This window comes from Drosophila arizonae, chromosome 5, assembly GCF_054131065.1.
Source record: "Drosophila arizonae isolate 15081-1271.41 chromosome 5, UAZ_ARI_1.0, whole genome shotgun sequence".
Lineage (NCBI taxonomy): Eukaryota > Metazoa > Arthropoda > Insecta > Diptera > Drosophilidae > Drosophila > Drosophila arizonae.
Window position 1 is genome coordinate 20,468,264 of NC_142925.1, and position 19,210 is coordinate 20,487,473.

Consider the following 19,210-nt stretch of genomic DNA (forward strand, 5'->3'; position numbering starts at 1 on the left):
AAAAGAGAGACGGAGATAGAAACAGAGAGAGAGAGAGAGAGAGAGAGAGAGAGAGAGAGACAGCGAGAGCAAGCAAGAGAGTACAAAAATGAGTGCGCGAGCTAGCAACATTTTTGGCATGGCCCCCCACATGCACACACACACAAACACCCAGAGAGACAAATCCAAAACAGTGTGTGCCCATTTATGTTAGTGGAAAATAAGCAATTAACTTATTTTAGCGAACAAAAATATAATATTTGAATATGTATATATAAGTATAAATAGGCAAACTGTTTAGGTCTGTTATTATTGCTCTTTCTCAAAGCCACAAATAAAAGAAAATTGCATTGTTATCAACAATTTATAGGGGAATTCTCTTAATCAATTCTGGTTAATTGTTGTTGTTAGTTGAGTTTAATTGTATATTTTTAGTTGAACGATTGAGTCACTTAATCTTCAATTGCTTCCGTTCATCTCCTTCTTGCGATCTTTCTTCGTCAGCCAGTTGCGATCTATGCGACGCACCTTTTTACCGTTGGCTTTCTGTTGTTTCTCTCTAATCATGGAAAATTTTGAAAAACGTTTCGGTCTGCAGTATTCTCACTATTTTTTGTTTTCTTTCTTTTTGTGAGAACACGTTTTATTTGTACTACTAAGTACGTAACATGAGGAACACTCCAGTCAATATTTGTCATCTCGAGATAGAGCTCGATAAGCTAAGAGAGCGACCCTAGGGTCGAGACAAATCCAAGAAAAGCTATACATTTTTCAAATTCTCACTCTCACAAACAGAGAGCATAAAGATTGAGAAAACAAAATAAACAGAATATAACTTTATATATGTACATATGTTTGTATGAATATGTGTATATACTTGGTAAATGTGATAATTTTTCTAAAATTAATATTAAGATAATAAAAAACCAAGTTTTTAGCTGAATACAGCATATTCCAATTATTTTACGTACTTTTTGTACACAAAGATAAATTTACACAATATATTTTTATGATTATCTTGGTAATGATCTCTTTAATGTGATTTTTTTTTAATAAATATTAAATTAATTTACAACGACTACCCACAGCTTAACACAATGTCCATTTTGTATTATAAGAACAAAAACCCCAACTAAACATAAAATTAAAAATCACATATGTACATATACTTTTTGTACACAAAACTGCAAATATACTTACATACATTCATATGAATGCAGACGACAAGGCAGACGAATCCCAAATTCAAGGGTTCAACAATTTCTTTGCTTTCCTGTTTTGGCACAGCAGAAGACAGACATAATAAATACGTATGTGTGTGTGAGTGTGTATGTGTTAGGGATTGTGAGGAGAGCGCGGCAGGTCAGACCAAAGAACCCAGACAAGAAGAACACTGAGCATTTTCTTTGTTCTTGCTTTTGCTTTTGGTTTTGGTTTTTTTTTTTTTTTTTTTTGAGTCTTTGTTGTCGCGACGCTGTTGTCGCATGTCCTCCGACATTGGTTGCTTGGGTCATTAAAGTTAGCGCTTGGTCTTGCCGTTAAGTGATTTTATTTCTGTGCAGTGCACAGTACGGAACGGAACGGAACGTAGCAGAGCGCAAATCGCAGTCAAATCATATCATATCAGCTTGGCCGATGAGAAAAACAATAATAAATTATGTACGCACGTAGGTATGTAGGTGTGTGGGTGTTTACTGATAAGCTCGTTGATGCAGTCCAAAGCAATGGCCGAAGAATGGCAGAAAGAAAAAGAATCAAAGAAACATCAATTGAATCGCATCGAACCTTGCTGCTGCCGTTGTTGTCTGGGTCGCTAACGGCGGCGCATGCGTTTTTGCGATGTTTATTTGCTTTGCAAAGCAAGTAAGGAGCCAACAAGTACTCAACTACGCATACACACGCAGCCACACTCAGAAAATAGAATCTGCCATATACATATGTACATGCACACAAGAATAAGTATATAAAGCAAAAGCAACATCAGCACTTAACGACTCGACAGCAGCAGCAGCAGCCATCAAACATATGGAAACGGGTTCGCTGTATGTATGAATGCATGTATGTGTGTGTGTATATCGCGTTGTCTGCATGGTTTTGTTATTGAAACGCTATCACGAACAACACCAACAATTTGCCTTTATATGTACATACGTGAATTCACAATATATACTCATTTCCTTTTTACTTGTCGCGCATATGTTTTGACGTGCTGTTTCTTATATTTTGGGCTCTCTGGCTCTCAATCTAGTGGAAATCCCATATGATTTTTGTATACATGCGCAGCAACATTGTTGATGCAACATTGTTGATCTTGGCAGCTAGCAACGTGAAGTGTTTGTGATACGTATTGCCATGCCAAAACTAGCTACATAAACGTGTACATAAATAAATGAACGGCGTAGTTTCAGTACATAACACACTCACACACACACACAGGCTACACATATATGCATGTATATAAGGCACGTTCGCTTTATACATAAGCAACTCACACATATACAAGCAACAAAGCAAGCAGCGTATATACCTTCATATGTATTTATCTGGCGTGTGTTTCGCTGCTGCCGTCGTGTGGCTGGCTGGGCTGACTCGCTCAGCTGTTTTAGAAAGTTGCTGGCAGCGCTGGCGTTCATTCAAGCAGCGACAGCGTAAGCGACAACATCGAAACGTCCGAGGTCCAAAATCGAGAGACAGCCAAAGCAAAGCAAAGTGAAGCAAAAGCTCCATCGAAGCAAGCTAAAACTTGGCTGGCTGCTGGTATACCACAGCAAAAGTGCAAGAGACTAAAATATATACATATACATAAATATATGTGTGTATATATATATTCAGCAATAAAGCAAGAACTGAACAGCCAAATATTAAAATCGAAGCAGTGAACAAGTTTTTCAATATTTTTTTTTATTGCGTTTAGTCGCCCAGGTGCCCAGTGCAAAGTTTACCACACTCTCTCAGTTGCCTGCTGACGTTTGTTTTCTTTTTCTTTTATGTTTTGTTTCGCGTTCTCGTGTAGAGTACATACATATAGACATTGAGCAGCAAAGAGAGAGAAAGAGACTGATACGGCTGTTTATTAGTGTGTGCGTGTGTATGCGTGAAGCAAACGTCCTCTTTTAATTCATTTCAATTCAGTTGAGTTCAGTTCGAGTCGATTTCAATTCACGTTAAAAACGCAACGCAAAACCGTTGAAAATTCAAATGCTACGTTCAAATTTGGAATGCTGCTGCCGTTGTCAGCCGCCAAGAACTAAAACAAAGCAAATACAGCAACACCAACAGCGACAGCAACAGCAACAACAACAACGGCGACAAAAAACTAACACGGTGAAGAGTTAAAATAATGCAAACAAAAAGGAACAGTTGAAAATGCAAGGCACAATTCAAAATTAATCAAATTCAAAAGTTTTGAAAGCAAAGCGCAATCAGCAAAAGTGTTCAAAAAATAACAATTTGAGATAAAAGGTTTGTATTTATTTTCCATATATGGACGTATGGATGTATGTTTGTATGTTTTGAATTATTTACATGCGCATGTATGCGTGCTGTGTGACGTCGCTGCAGGCACTCAGCTGTGCGTTGCGCATGTGTTGGTGACGTAATACAATGGCATAGAACAGCAATAACAGCGTAATAGCCAGTGCTTATAAGCTTGCCCACCCACACATGCGCACATGTACATATATAAATTAATATATATATACTTATTTACGTACATATGTATATATAATATAAAGCGACACACGCGGTTAAGCTTTGCAGTTAGCGTCAAAGTTGAATAATTGCAGATCACACATACACTAGCACATTCACACGTATACAAATGCACACAAACAGAGAAACTCTCTGGGAGACTATGTGACGCCCCCTTCAGCGTTGGCGTTACGCTTGTATAACAAATAAATAACAGAAAAGCAATTCAAATATCGCTCTTGCCTTTTGCTCACTCGTCTGCTTGCGTTAGCCACTCGCTCACTCACTCGCTGACTCGCTCACTCCACTCCCTCCCTCAAGTTACTTGCATGTGAGTATGTGTGTGTGTGTCGGAGAGACTATGGGTGTGTGTGAAGTCAGGAAAAATACTTGCTTTTGAGTTTTTTTTTTTTTTTTTGTAATATAATTGACACACATTTTCTAATTGTGGAGTAAAGTTGCCGTTTGTTAGTGCTTTCTTGCTCACTCTTACACATATTTATGTATATGCACATATGTATATACGTATGAAACGTGGATCGTTTATCAAGTTGTCAAGATTTGAGGCGCGGCGCTGCCAACTTGAGCCACAATCAGCTGGCACGTCGCAGGTGCGAACAGACGAATAAGCAACATCGTGCAGTTGTTAGTTAGAGCTTTGGTTAACAGTTGCTATTGGTGCTAGCTTTTGGTTAACTGATTTACATCAGCATCAGCAGCCGTTGGCCTTGTGTAACACGCAGCGACGATAAGAACTTTAGAAATAGAGTGTCCAGTTGCGCAACAGCAGCGTCACGCACACAAAGATAAAATTGCTGATCTTCAAGGTTAAGCCAAAAGTGAACCGGTTCAAGCTGGGCTCAGGCAACAAAATTGTTCCGATATCGCTTGAATACAGTAAGCATTTGAACTGGGTCGCATTAATTTCAAACCAAATCGTTGTACAATTGTTTTAAAATCCAAATGCCAATTAGATTCATTACAGCTTTCACTTATATGCATACACACACACACACACACACACACAAATCTACGTATATATTTATGTATGTGTGTACAGACGATTTGGCTTCATAGATAAGAGAATACCCAAAAATGGACAATCAAAAGCGAGACTCGAAATGAAAACAAAAAGCAAAACGGGCAGCAAACAGCTGTTGTTATCTTATGTACATTTATATACATACATTATATATGCATATGCATATACTAACATACAAACATACATATGCATAAATTAAATTTATTTGCTTTCATCTGGTTGCTGTTATGGGGCCAATTTGTAGCTTTTGTTGCCGTATTGGGCACTGTAAAACTGTAAAATAAAATGAAAGAGCGATAAAAACAACTCACACATACATACACACTCAAGAATTCAAAAATGCGTCGCATCGCGTGTAATTTTATACGTGCGCAGTTGGTAATGTAAATGAGCAGAGAGCTGAGAAAGTGTGTGTGTGTGTGATGCAGAATAGCAAAAGCGAGTGTAAAATGTTGTTGGTATTCCATAATCAAATAAAATAAGAAACTGAAAGAAAAACGAGTAAAAATAAAATCGTGCAATGCGCAGGAGGCATTGCCTCTTTGCTCAGCTTCTCCACACACTTGGCTCGACCGAGCGGTCATTTGCTTTTGCTCCTCGTCGACACGTTGCTTTAGCTCACAGTTCAGAACGTGAATGTGCGTTTGCTCTCGATTTGCAAAGCGGCAGCATTTTGAATTTTTTGGCTAAAAATAAAACGCAAGCACGCACACAGAAATACACACACAGTTGTAAGTAATTGCGTCTTGTTGTCCTGTCACCGTTCACCTCTCTTCTGGAGACGTTCCCCTTCCACTATTTGTGGAAGCGAGACGAACTCACGTGCTCACGTTACAGACAAAGAGGAAGAGCAGTAGCAAGAGCAAAAGTAAACGCGACTGATGTTGCTGGCGTAGCTGCTGCTGCTGCTGCTGCTGCTGGTGTTGATACCTTGCGTTTGTTTACAATTTAATCGTGTGGTTGTGTTTTTGCTTTTTCCATTTACTGCGCACATGTGAGCGTCGCGACGCTCAGATTGTGTATGTGCTAGGGAGAGTAAATGTGTAAGAGAGGGAGAGAGCGAAGCCATGTAACTCTTTGCTGAGCATTGTGTAAGAAACAGGGTGTCTCTGTGTGCATCAACTGAATAATTAAGCTTTTCTACTAAAATTAATTTATTCCCCATTCAATGAACACAGATAATGCCGATATCTAAACAATACCTCATTATGTACACGTGTATAAATGTGCACAATTCTCATTTTATATACAATAAATTTATTGTAACCTTGTTTAACTGCAATTAAATAACATTCATTCTCTCATTCTAATTGCAGCAAAAAAGCAAAAATAATGGAATTTTAACAAAGTATCGAAAGGTAAGTGTTTTTTAATTCGATATTGTATCGAATGCAGAAAAGTGCTTGAGAAAAATGTTTAAATTGTTACAGTAATGATATTCATGCGTATGCAAGGGTATTTAAGTTCCGTTGCGACAAACTAAGTTTTTTCACATTCTTTGTCGAATTTAAAAACCTTGAGATTTTGGTATCAAACGTTTTTTAGCCAGCAAAAACTCGTGTAACGCCTTAACTATGGCCTCTCTCTACATACATATATACATATTTACATATATAAGAATGTATGTATATAATATATATATACTTATTGTTTATGTATTACACTTCAAAGCGAACCCCGTATCGGAAGGTGCGCCTTCTGGAGGCGCCCACTCAAACGCAACGGCCGCTCAGCTGTGAAACGCCAAAAGAGGGCGGCAAAGAGGGTTGTCGCCACACGTGTAGCCACATACACATATGTATATGAATGTATGTATGTAGGTACATAGATAGATTTATGTATGTATATGTGTGCATATACATAGATAGATATGTAGATACATAGATAGATGGATGGTTTGCTTGTAACATGGGCACTTTGTAAGGTCGACAACGAGGTCAACAGCGATTTGAAAAGCTCTATTGTCTAATCAAAGTCATCTGCGGGCTTCACACACACATACACACACACACTCGCATGCTTGAATAATTGGCCAGCGCGTGTAAAATGGCATTCAATATGAGTGAAAATGACAGAAAGATAGCGAAAGACACATACACACATACATATATATAAATAAATATAGTATATGTATATATTGTGTGATGTAACATGCAGTATATATTGTCGACTTGTCTTAATTACGATGCGACACTTCCGTCTTTCGTATGACATTTTTGTTTTGAAAAATGAACTGAGAATTAAATGAAATAATATGAAAACCTATACATACATACATACATGTATGTGTGTGTATGTATACATGTATATACGTATATTCTTGTGACGCATTTTAGCAAACGGTGACTAAGTGGACAAAATTGATGTGACTTGGAAACTTTTCCATATCATTGACGCTATTTCGTTGCACTCGACGACATCGGACATTGGACATGGGCGTCCGCTGCCTTTGGCGCATTTCATAATCAAATGGCAGCCAAACGCAAAGGAAGCAGCAGCCAAGCGAAAGGCGACTGCGACAGTGGCGGTGGCGGTGACGGTGATGGTAATGGCGACGGCGACGACAGCGTCGGAACTTGTTTTCCAAAGTTTTGCAACACTTTTTGCTTTTCAAATATACAATAGTGAACTGGTTTTTGTTGAGTGCAGCGCCATCTAGCGACGGTGCAGGCCATTATTATGGTATATTTGTATATATTCTTGTATGTGTGTGTGTGCAATTTTGTATAGCTGTACGCACATAGTTTACCTTTCACTGTTGTTTTAACAAAATATATTTTGCTTTGCTTCCTTTCCGTAATTTTGCATAATGGCACACCCATACATACATATTTCGATCAAATACATAAATGCAAATTTTGCACTGCGCCTCGAAGAAAAAGTGCATTAAATAGGCAGAACGCATATATGCATATATTATGTACATGCATACATATTTATGTATATGCACCTAGAGAGCGCGAGCGAGAGAGAGAGAGAGAGAGAGAGAGATACAACACATGCATTGACACACAAACGATTATTGCAAAATCAAAAGCATGCCAAGGACGGCGACCAAAGCGAAATTTAATTAATTCACAATGAAAACAAAAAGTGCAATTGATTAAGTATGTTGCCAAAATGCCGTTCACTTAATCTCAGCTAACAGCCCACACATGTACACACAGTCAGCCATCGCAATTCTTCTTTCCCTTCCACCTCCATTAGTTTCTCTAGCGAACTGCCACGTTTCATTTTGTTACGTTCCGCCACGAGCTGTAAGCGATTTAAACTGCGTCATATTTTAAATGATTTATATCGGGCTCTTTCCTGGTCCCAAAAGAAAAGAAAAAACACATGTGTTCAAATGTATATAAATACAAATATATACATGCATAGACCAAGTAAATAAAAATATAAATAAAAAAAACATAATTAATGCAAAAAAATAAAAACAAAATAAAATAATCAGAAAAAAATGAGTAAAAGCGAAAATGCGATAATGTAATCAAATATTATTAAACTCCGCTGGTGCTACTGTTGCGGTTTTTGTTGTTTGGACTGTTACGTTCCATTCGCTTGCCCTCATTTTCGTACAAGCTGTTATGTTTGTGAGTGTGTGTGTGCACACTTATATGTAAATGCTTGTCTATTGTGGGCCAAGTGTATACATATGTAGATATGTGTGTAGACGCGAGCGACCATAAACAAAACTGCTTACGCTCACATCTACGCTCAAAATACGTGTGAGCAAACATTACCAACTGATTGCGAGCAACCAATACAAAAATCATATGTTTTCTAACAGCGCTCTCATACAAACGCACACTCACATTAGTAGTCACTCAGGCACTTGCCTCTCTTTCTGTAAGGTTTATACTCTGTGAAACACAGACACACACGCACACAAGCATACAAGCGTCGTCTCGCGCGCTAGTTATATATTGTGTATGCAGGTCAAGAAGAAACACAAAAACAAAAGCAAAAGTAAAGACAAACATGTTTACCAGTTGACTGAGAGGCAGAGAGCGACACACACACACACAGATAAACAGAGAGAGGCAGAGCGCGATGAAAGCGTGCTCTCTGACATTTGTGTTGGTTTTGAGAACATGTTGCCAACGTGTTGGGCAACACAGGCATTAAAAAATTTAACACAAATACTGAACAGCTGTTTTTAGCGATTTGAATTGAGCATTTGTTGCCAAGCGCGACTTAAGTAATTTTTTGTTGCAATTCCTCTAGTTGTCTGACCTTCGAAACATTGCAAATTGTTTATATGGACAAAAAGTAGCATGTTGCTAACTAAGCCTAGCTTTTGCTATATTAAATGACGTCACAGCGTTAGCAACATGTGCTGTTGCTACTGGCGGATTGAAAAAGTGCAGAGCCAAATGCATGTTGCCTCCCACCCTCTCTGTTTCTGGTTTCGCTGTGCTGTTCTCTGACATAGCAACAGCTGCCTGATTAAGTAACGACCTGGTTGCCTGGTTTTTCTTTTTTTTTTTTGGTGCCACATTTTTGAGGCCGTGTTAGTATGTCGCCGTCTATAGCGAAACGCATGTAATGCAAATGCAACAGAACCTCAGGATCTAGGCCAAAGTAAATTTCTATCAGCTTATATCAGTTTATATAATATATATAAAGTTACCTAGTATATATACATATTTGTACATGCTTATGTATTTGTGTGCGTATACAGGGGGACCTTCATAGCATAATTCAATTTGACTTACAGGGTGCCTCTGTTGACCCAGTTTCCATCCAAAAGCTGGTGACATTCAAGCTGCATTTTCCCAATGCCATTTCGTATACTTGTATTTACTTTTTTTTTTTTTTCTTATATACATAGACGTTGGATATGTGTGTATGTGTGGGACCATTGCAATCAATATTAAAACTATTCATGATTGTAAAATGAAAAAATTTAAGCTTGCGCTTTTACAATCTATGAAATGTTGGGAAATAAATGATGAAGCGAAGCTAGATGGAAGCAATTTGTGTTCCATATATTACAATTATGAATTTAAGATATTTTTTCAGAAAGAGTTAAATACAATTTTTTAACGGGAAACAATATCAAACAGTAAATAGGTTATTAATATGCTTATATATTATTATAGCCCGAAATGGCTCAGCTATACAGTTCTTCTGACCTAGTTCATGCAAGGAATCATTAATGAACGATTGACTAATTCCGCATAGAGAACGTTACTCATAACTGACTCAAATTAATTTGTTTATGCGTATATAAACGATTGAGTAACTGAGAAACTGAGTAACGTTTACTAGTTCAGTACACTAGTTCATTTGAACAGCTCAACTAATCAGACACAATTTGTTCTCTCTTTCCGCATTTGCAGTGTACTTCTGGTGCAGGTGCGAGAGGACGACAACCACATCTAAAAGGGGAAGAGAATCAGTAGGCGCAGCAGAAGTATACAAGCGAGAGGAGAATTCTGTTGAGAGTGGAGGAGGAAAAGGAGCAGAAGCAGAAGCAACAACATCACCACCACCACCACCACCATATGATACCCACAAGCGTTACCAACTCACCGCCAGCCGCTGGCCTGGCACAGAATGGAGCCGGAGGCACAGCAACAGCTGCTGTCGGCGGAGCTGCTGCTGCTGCTGCTGCCACAGCAGCGGTTGCAGCGGCAGCGGCATCGTCGGCGGCAGCACAGCAAAGCAACTACAATTCAATTGTGCTGGGCCTGGCCTCGCTCATACTGGAGGGCAGGCCCATATCTGACGATGAGTACCAACAACCACATCAGCCGCAGCCGCAGCAACAGCGACAGCCGCAGCAGCAACAGCATCAAAATCAGCCAGCGTCGAGCAGCGGCCGCCATTCGCCACGCCCCTCCACATCACGGGCTGCCATCAATATAACAACGAATCCGTACGCAATGGCCAGCGGAACGCCACGTTCCGCTTATGGCCAGGCTCAGGGATATGGATATGGATACAACTGTGACTATGGACAGACCAGCAGTAGCAGTGGCAGCGGCGGCGGCAGCGCCAGCAATGGCTCGAGCGCCAGCAGCGTCACGCATCAACGCTGGACGCAAAAGCTCTGCCAGCTGCGTCAGGTGTCGCCGGCGGCTCAGAGCATGAGCGCAGAGCCGGAGCTGGTGGCGCTGTCCATAAACGACCTGAATGCGGATCGCGGTGACTTTGAGATTGTGCGTCGCGTCATGTTGAATCGAGCTGGCGCAACGGCTGGTGGAGGAGGCTTGGGAACTGGAGCTGCAGAGCATCTGACCAACAATAGCTCTAGTGCTGGCAGCTCGCCTGGCTCGGATAATATATTGCACTCGCTGCAATCGCTGGCCACCACCTGTCTGCGGGGAGGACCCGCTGTGACCACCGAGACGCGACCTCTAAGTCTGGGTCTAGGCCTGAGCTTTGGTTCGCCAACAACAACAGCAACAGTGAGCGCGGCCAGTCTGCTGGATTACAATTGCAGCCGGACAACGTTGGGTGGTGCAACTGCAGGAGGAGTAGGAGGAGGAGGGGGAGTGGGCGTTGGAGTTGGAGGAGGAGTAGTCGGAGGTGCAGCAGCCACATCAACAGCCACTGCCAGTAACAGTGCAGCTGGAAACGGAACTAGTTCAAATTCCAGCTCCAGTTGCACCACACGGCCCAAACACGGGCCACACTGTGATCAGTTCCTCAGAAAGATGGGCCTCGCCAAGGGCGACTCCATCGCTGATACCGAGGAACATTTCTGTGATATGTCTTACGTTAATATAACCGTGAGTTGTCTCTCTCTCTCTCTCTCTCTCTCTCTCTCTCTCTCTGTTTCTCTCTTGACTAACATTTGCTTTTTACAGTGTTCCCGCTGGCGAGCCCACTGTATGAAAATGGAGGCCATCCTGGCACGCCGCGAGCCCGTCTGCATCGAGGTTTATTTGGGGCCAGCCGGCCATAAGATTCTGCTGGAGCAATGGATCATTAGCGGCAAGGAGAAGTATGTGTGAAAGCCCCAATAGTTCTAGTGAACTGAAATTATATTAGATATATGTGTTGGGAATCGGTGGGTGAGATGTATATTAGAGATCTCTGTTAGAGATCTGTGGTAGAGGTCTATTATAGAGATCTATATTAGAGGTCTATTGTAGAGACAGATCTGTATTTTAGATCTGTGTTAGAGATCTGTTTTATAGATCTATTTTAGAGCTCTATGTCAGAGATCTATATAAGCGATATACATATATTAGAGATCTATATTAGATATCTATGTTAGACATCTACGCATATTAAAGATCTTATTAGATAGCGCTAGCAAAATAAATGTCACATTAGAATATAATGCGCAGAATGCATTGAATGAATGAATGTGAAGCCAACTTTGACTGAATGGGAGAGATCCATTATGACCCGAACGCACAAGGCGAATCGATCTGGTTACAACGACTCCGCTTATAACGACTCCGTTTATAACGACTCCGCTTATAGCGTCTGTTATTGCGACCAAAACTTATGAGCTTATATAGCGTCTTCTGCATATAACGATGGTCCTTTGAGCGTCCTATGCTACGAGCGTAAAGTCAAGCAGATCTCTAATTTATATTAGATATACATATATACCAAATCCTCATAGTTCATATGGGAGATATGAGATTTATATATGTAAGCACTATATATATGATTAGTTTAGGCAATTCCTCATAGTTCATTATGGTCTAGTATAGTCCCTAGTCGTAGTCCCTCTTCATTGTTTGTTCTACTGCTAAATCTTGACTACTCTTCCAGAGTGCCGCCGCCGACAATGACGCTGCCGTCGCTGTGCAGCGCGATTCGCAGCCAGCTTTACTTTTCGCAGATCGTGGCCTGGTGCGATCTGTTGCGCAAATGCGATCCCTCGGTCTATGACAGTGGACGCGTGATCTTTGCGAGCGGCAACAGCAGCAATGCGGGTGATCTGGCCGGGCAAAGTGGTGCAGCAGCAGCAGCCGCAGCAGCTCGAACGCGACGGCCGCGCCTCAACATCTTCTACAGGATCAGGCCACACGATCTGAGCTGCAGCAATGCCAATTGCAGCGACGGCGGCTTCAGCGCCAAGGCGAATGTGCACAACTTTCCGCACGTCAACATCGCCGAGAACTTCAGCGTTGCGGTCTGTGTGAAGAGTTTGCCCCGGTTCAATGGCGGCCTGCCGCACGTGTCGCCGTCGGTGGCCAAGCCGCGGGTGGCGCGACCTGTGCCGGCGGCCAGTACGCCCACTGGCGGCGGTGGCATGTGCGCGGCCACGCCCACTGGGCTGGGTGCACGAATTGTGATAAGCACAACGCCGCCCGCTAGCAGCTGTGATAACTATGGAGCCAACAGGCAACAGGAGGCGGCGGTGGAGGCGGATGATTTGGACGGGCATCGGGAGAAGCAGCTGCAAAAGTACCGCAAGCGGATGCAGCGACGCGACAAGAAGCGTGAACGCAAACCCTCGGAGCAGCTGGAGTCCATGGAGCCCATGGACGAGGGCAACGAGGAGACGCAAACGCAGGCAATGGCGCTCACAGTGCTAGCGGCGCCGCGTCGCATTGCCATGATCTCGACGGGCACACAAACCTCGCTGAGCAGCTGCCAGCAGTGCGGCAGCGAGAAGACGCTGCTCTGCTTGAACTGCGAGCATGGCAACGGGAATGCTGTGGACGATGCTGGCGATACGAGCGCCTCCGAAATGGAGGACACATCCAGCTGCAGCTTGAGCAGCTCCGATCTCATTGTCGGCACGCCGCGCAGCAAGGCCGAGCTGCTGCTGCAGGCCATACAGCGCACGCCAAAGAACCGCAAGCCGATGCCAAAAGCAGCTGCAGCAGCAGCAGCAGGAGGAGCAGGAGCAGCTGCGGGAGCAACGTGTAACGATCTCAATGTTGGTCTAGTGCAAGGTCAGAGTCGCAGCAATCAGAACAACAATCAAGTGAAGCCGGCGCCAAGCAGCGGCTGTCAGGTGTGCAAACGCCAGAAGACGCAGCACAACTTTGCCAACGGCAAAGCTGGAGGAGATCAGCAACAACAACAGCAGCAGCAGCAGGCAGAGCTTCACTCAAATGGTACGAATGGGCACAGCAAGGATGGCAGCAGCGTGGACCAAGACGAGGACAACAGCATGGAGCAGGAGTTGGCATTGGTAAATCGGTCGACGACCATCCTCATTCATTCATTTACCCATTCCTAATGCATTCCTCATTCATTTGTTCTTGTTGCAGAGTGCCTCGACAAAGCTGACGCCCAACATCGACCGCTGCTCATTGAATGCTGGCCAGGAGCGCTGTCAGACGCCCACAGATGTGGCAGCCGGCTGTGTCTTGGATGAGCGCATTGTGGTGCAGTTCAAGACGCCCATCAGCCATGTGCCGCTCAAGCTGCAGGAGTTTCTGCCCCAGCAGCAACAGCAACAGCAGCAGCAGTTGGCGCATCTGCCTGCCAAGGCGGCGAATCAGCTGCGGCTGAATTGCAATGGTTCCATGCTCGACAGGGAGACGCCGCCACCGCTGCTCTCGCCGCTGCTGCGCAAGGCCTTGCCCAAGGTTAACTTGACAACGATCTTCTGCAGCAGCAGCGGCAACGGCAGTGGCAGCGGCAGCAGCAGCTCGGCACCCATTACGATTGACAGCAGCCTGGCCTTTTGCTTCGAGACGCCAGCACTCACCTATGCCCAATCGCAGTCGCAGTCGCAGTCTGCGTCGCTGCTGACGCCACCGGAGCTAGTGGCTGGCAATTTGCCCGTGCAGAAGTCCTATTCGGCGCCAACGTTGCCCAACGCGCTGTCCGTGTCGCCGCGCTTTGCCAAGCAGGCGGCGTTCTATAAGCGACGCTCGCGCCATCTGAGCGATCGCTCGGATCGCAGCTCGCTGGGCTCCGATGAGCAGCTGTCGGACGAGGATCTCGAGTCGGGCATGTGCAGTCCAGCTGGCTCGCCGCTGAAGTCGCGCGCACGCCTGGCCACACAGTTCGGGGGGCGACCGCTGCTTGGGAATTTGGAGGAGTCGCTGCTGCAGAAGCGTCTGCTGCCCAAGATCGAAGTGGCCGGCTTTCGTCTGCAGCTGGGCGCATCGGGCGGCTTCTGTCCCACACAGCTAACCATTCCGGCCTCCTCGTACTTCTATGAGCTGCACGGCGAGACGCTCAGCACGCCCTACCTGGTGCGTAGCCCCGGCTTGATATCTGTGAATGCCCAAACACTAAATGACTCTCTCAATGATTTGGCTCTCATTACAGTGCGAGATTCGATTGCCACGCAAAGGTTACTTTGTGCCGCGATCGGGCACTGTGCAGGCCACGCTGCTGAATCCCATGGGCACGGTGGTGCGGATGTTTGTCATTCCGTACGACATGCGCGATATGCCGCCGCTGCATCGCACGTTCATACGCCAGCGCATCTTGGCCGAGGAGCTACCAGGCGCGACTGCCTGCGTCAACGGCATCGCGCTGCAGAACCAACAGCCAAAGCCTTGCGCACGTGAGCCGAGCAGCCCGACAGCGGCGACGAGCACCACCAGCAAATTGGGACACTTCATTACCGCCGAGCAGATGAAGCGATTGCGCTACTCCATCCACCTGAGGTCAGTGAAGTGGGAGGAGAAAAGAAAGCAAGAAGCAAGAAGAACGGAATAAATTTGTATTTAGGGTTGGGGGACAAACCTCGATTAGGTTAAGCTCAATTAAATGCAATGATGTATTGAAATTTTTGTATCTCTGTGGCTTACAGATTCCAGACATCTCGATCGGGTCGCCTGTCGCTGCACACGGACATTCGGCTGTTGATCTCACGGCGAACGGACTGCGATACGGCGGCGGCGCACGCCAAGGGCCTGGTGGAGGCGGCCAATGAGCTGGTGACGGACACGCTGATGCCCCAGGAGCCGCGCTACAGTGCGCGACAGGAGAGTCCCGGCAAGATTTAGTAGTTGCTGAACGTCCTGGGCGTGGCTGGTGTCAGCGGCCACAGCTGTGGCAACGGCGGCGACATGATGCGGCGCCTCTGGAAGCAGCTGCAGCTGCGCTGGCAACTCTGGCAACACTGTCCCAGATATCAACTGTAGGCAGGCAACCCTAACAGCGGAAATCGAGACAAATTTCCGGCAATTTACACACCGCTTCATTAGTTACTCTAACTATACTCTACTCTACTCTACTCTGACCTGCCCTGCCCAGCCCTGCCCAGCCCGGCCTCTGTTGAAGTCACTTTAAGGCCTCTAGTTTAAATTTGAAAGAGAACATTTCGATGTACAGCTAAACACAACCAACTCTCTATCTATCTCTATCTCTGTTTGTGAAGGGGCCAACAACAAAGCAAAAACAAAAAGAAAAAAAGAAAAAAAAAAAAAAAAGAAAATAACGATGCAAAGAAATATCTCAATTTACACTGAATCCTTGGAGGTCCACAATAATATGGGCAGCTAACTCTCGGCAGGAGCAGCCGCAGCTGCAGCAGCTCCGCATAGCAATACTAAGAATTAGTTACAACAAATCATATGCAATACGAATATAGAAATGTGTGCGAATGAGTGATACGTGTGTGTGTGTGTGTGAATGAATTTATCAAATGGGGCAGCAAGAATGGGATATCAGCATCTAAAAGAACCGAATTCAAATGCCCTTGCCAAATTTATCCAATTGACGTAGGCAACTTCTAACACTAATTCAATTTTGTTTAACCATAAATTTGATTTGGCTAAGAGACGAGAAACATAATTTAAGCAGAGCTAAATCTAAATCTAGAATAATCTATAAATTTTTAGAGATTCTGTGTCAATCTCTGCCTCAGTTTCGATATCATAAAGGGCCTATCAAATTTATCATCTATACAAATGTTTAACGTTTTCAAATGGATATAAATCAGATGGAATAGGATATATCTGATTCACATTTTTTAATATGTGTCTCTAGAAGTGTTTACCGAAACAAGAAATTTGGAAAGTTGTGTGCGTACGGGTGTATGTGAGTGTGTGTGTTGGCCAGCTCATATCGATCGTTGTTGTTAGCGTAGCGTGCGATCTACAAGCGTAGATTCTTCATCTATAGTTCTGATCAAACTGAAATTGAGTTCTTTGCGAATTTCTCAATTATTTAAACATCTTTCTAATTCTCTTCTTTTTTTTTTTTTTTTGTAATGAGTGAGTTTTCTTGAAAGCGTGCCTGTGATACGATATGAGCTGCTTGATGATGAGGTATTTCTATATAACATATATAGTTCTTTAGTTAAACACAATTAAACAAATTTAGTTTGTTTGTTTTTTGTTCATTACAACAAATGCAATTTAAATGGTAATTTAGTTTGTTTTTGTTTGATTGTTTTATTTTTTCAATCTCTTGCATATGCAATAAGTGCTTGAAAAATTTGCCAAGTAAATATATGTATATATATATATGTATATATATGTACATCCATATATATGTACCGTAATTGAATCGAGCAGCTTTCAAGCACAACTGTACTTCAATAATAATGCTATAGTTAGTGTGTGTGTGTACCACTATACGATATAGGCATAGGCGCAGGTATGTAGTTACCTGTGCCACATATACGTCTGCGTGTGTACATACTACAGCTGTGTTAAATTCTAATACTAAAAACTCTTATTTCCATTGATACCTGACTATAACTATGTATAACTAACTACCGCTATTAACAAAATTTTCAATCTAGGTGGTAAACAAAGTAAACAATAAAACAAAAACAAAAAAAAAGAAGAATATATACAAAAAGGACAATAGTTCCACACAAACAAGTGAAACTAACAGCAGAAAAGAAAAAAATTAAAATTAAAACGAAAAAAAAAAAAGAAAACAATTTGATTACACAACACACTAAAACAAAAACAAATGTTTCTTTATTCGTTTAACTGTTTTAAGTAGAGAGCTTAATGTGCCCAGTCAATAGCAATTATATAACACCAATATACAAAATGAATCAAATAAAGGGTTTTGTGTTTTTAATCCACATGAAATTTGTATTTTGTTTTTTTACTGAATTTTAAATTAAAAAAAAATTAAATTTTTTTATAATGAACATAATTATAAATCAAGAATTTCTATAAAGTATATAGTCATACGACATACATCATAAAAATTCAATTTGCAATTAAATTCGTTCAATATTTCAAATCTCAAACTGCGCGCGCTCTCACGACTGCAATTCCATTTCATTTCATTCCCTCAATTCCAATCAGATGTAATTCCAATTGCGCGCTGTCTCACAGCTGATTTACATTTTCTTTAAGAGTGAATCCCCTCGAGCATTTTTATTACTTATGAAGCGATGAGATCCGCCGTCAGTTCAGTCAACTACTGCATCTCATCTTCGAACAGCAACACCAAATGGGCAATAGTAGCGCGAAATATGATTTCGAGAGGGGATTGAGTGACTCCTGCTGGGAGCTAGTAATATCATATCTCGATGTGGGCAGCCAAGTGCGTTTGGCTCAGGTCAGCAAAAGACTCTACCGCATCTTCAGGAATTATGCAAAACGGCGCTACAAGCACTTGGATGAAAAGATAATCCAAATGCTAAGGACTGAGGAGTTGGAGCAACTTCTGCAGCTGATCGGGGACCAAGTGCAAAGCTATGTGAAGTATAGTTGTGGGCATGTATTCGAACAGCTCTACAGACGCCACTTTGAGATCATCGTTCGGAACTGTAGGCACCTGGAACGATTCGCCCTATATAAGGTGCTGTTGTGCCCGGAGCTTATGAGTCAATTAAGCCAGCTGCAGCACCTGTGGCTGCGAATCGATGCGGGCGCCTTGCGTTCCAGGTTGCTGGAAAGTCTCATTCCACTGCAGCTGGAAGGGCTGGTACTACGGGGTCCGCAGCTTAGTGCAGAGGAAATGCAACACATTTGCAACATCAGAAGCCTAAAGGAACTGGATATCTGCTGTGCTCAAACACCCATTGAGCAATTCTTTAAGCTGCAACAGCTGGAAAAGCTTCACTTGCTGATGCCTTGGATTACGGATGTTCAGTTTTTGGAGCTGATAAAAGGACTGCCACGACTGCAAACTATCTATGTGCGTAACTGTCCCTTGATTAATGAGGATATTGTGAGTCAAGCACATGCTTGGATCAGTGCAAATGAACAAAGACATAAACTTCAAATCAGCTTGCATAAATCTGCCATAAAAATGGATTTCCCTGATGACATTATATCAGAAAAAACTAATTAAGATAAAGACAATCTGTAACAGCAATTAGACCTAAGTTGTTATAGACGCATGTGTTCTCAAAATACTCTTTAAAATGTAATTTGAAATAATTAAGCGCTCGCCATAATTATCGACTAACATACTATCGATACGTTGATATTCGTGTACATTAATTTGGCCAGCTCGATGGTCCGTTCAAGACCGGCAATATCCCAAATATATAATGGCAGTTACGCTTAATTCCCGAATATTTAAATAAAAATATTATCTATGCATCTTTATTGATTACATTACCTAATTCAAATTGAACTTCAATAAATGCAATATACTGATTTATAAAAAATACCGCAGCACGAGAAATCGATAACG

The 19,210-nt window shown here is 42.8% G+C and overlaps 1 protein-coding gene and 1 long non-coding RNA gene across 3 annotated transcripts; one reads left to right on the forward strand and one right to left on the reverse strand.

Annotated features, from left to right (window-relative positions):
- Nucleotides 1-1,555: 1,555 nt before the first annotated feature.
- Nucleotides 1,556-17,646, forward strand: atos (atos homolog atossa). Of its 2 annotated transcripts, none has more exons than XM_089470820.1 (8): nucleotides 1,556-1,650; nucleotides 6,028-6,069; nucleotides 10,054-11,448; nucleotides 11,527-11,663; nucleotides 12,449-13,823; nucleotides 13,903-14,838; nucleotides 14,915-15,258; nucleotides 15,405-17,646. In XM_089470820.1, exons 3-8 carry the CDS (start codon nucleotides 10,219-10,221, stop codon nucleotides 15,598-15,600), a joined length of 4,218 nt encoding a protein of 1,405 aa, XP_089326946.1. In that variant the 5' UTR covers nucleotides 1,556-1,650; nucleotides 6,028-6,069; nucleotides 10,054-10,218; the 3' UTR covers nucleotides 15,601-17,646. The 2 variants fall into 2 exon arrangements, with proteins under 2 accessions (XP_089326946.1, XP_089326945.1); XM_089470819.1 differs by lacking the exon at nucleotides 1,556-1,650 and adding an exon at nucleotides 2,581-3,441.
- On the reverse strand, nucleotides 2,889-5,808 carry LOC149268752 (uncharacterized). The gene is made up of 2 exons (XR_016270394.1): nucleotides 5,033-5,808; nucleotides 2,889-4,976 (listed from the first exon to the last, which is right to left on the reverse strand). It is a non-coding gene; the product is annotated as an uncharacterized LOC149268752 (long non-coding RNA).
- Nucleotides 17,647-19,210: the final 1,564 nt, after the last annotated feature.

Coding starts and splice junctions, on each gene's coding strand:
- atos (XM_089470820.1), top strand. CDS start 10,219: ATGATACCCACAAGCGTTACCAACTCACCGCCAGCCGCTGGCCTGGCA. Junction 11,449..11,526: donor TGTCTTACGTTAATATAACC/GTGAGTTGTCTC, acceptor TGCTTTTTACAG/TGTTCCCGCTGGCGAGCCCA. Junction 15,259..15,404: donor CGCTACTCCATCCACCTGAG/GTCAGTGAAGTG, acceptor TGTGGCTTACAG/ATTCCAGACATCTCGATCGG.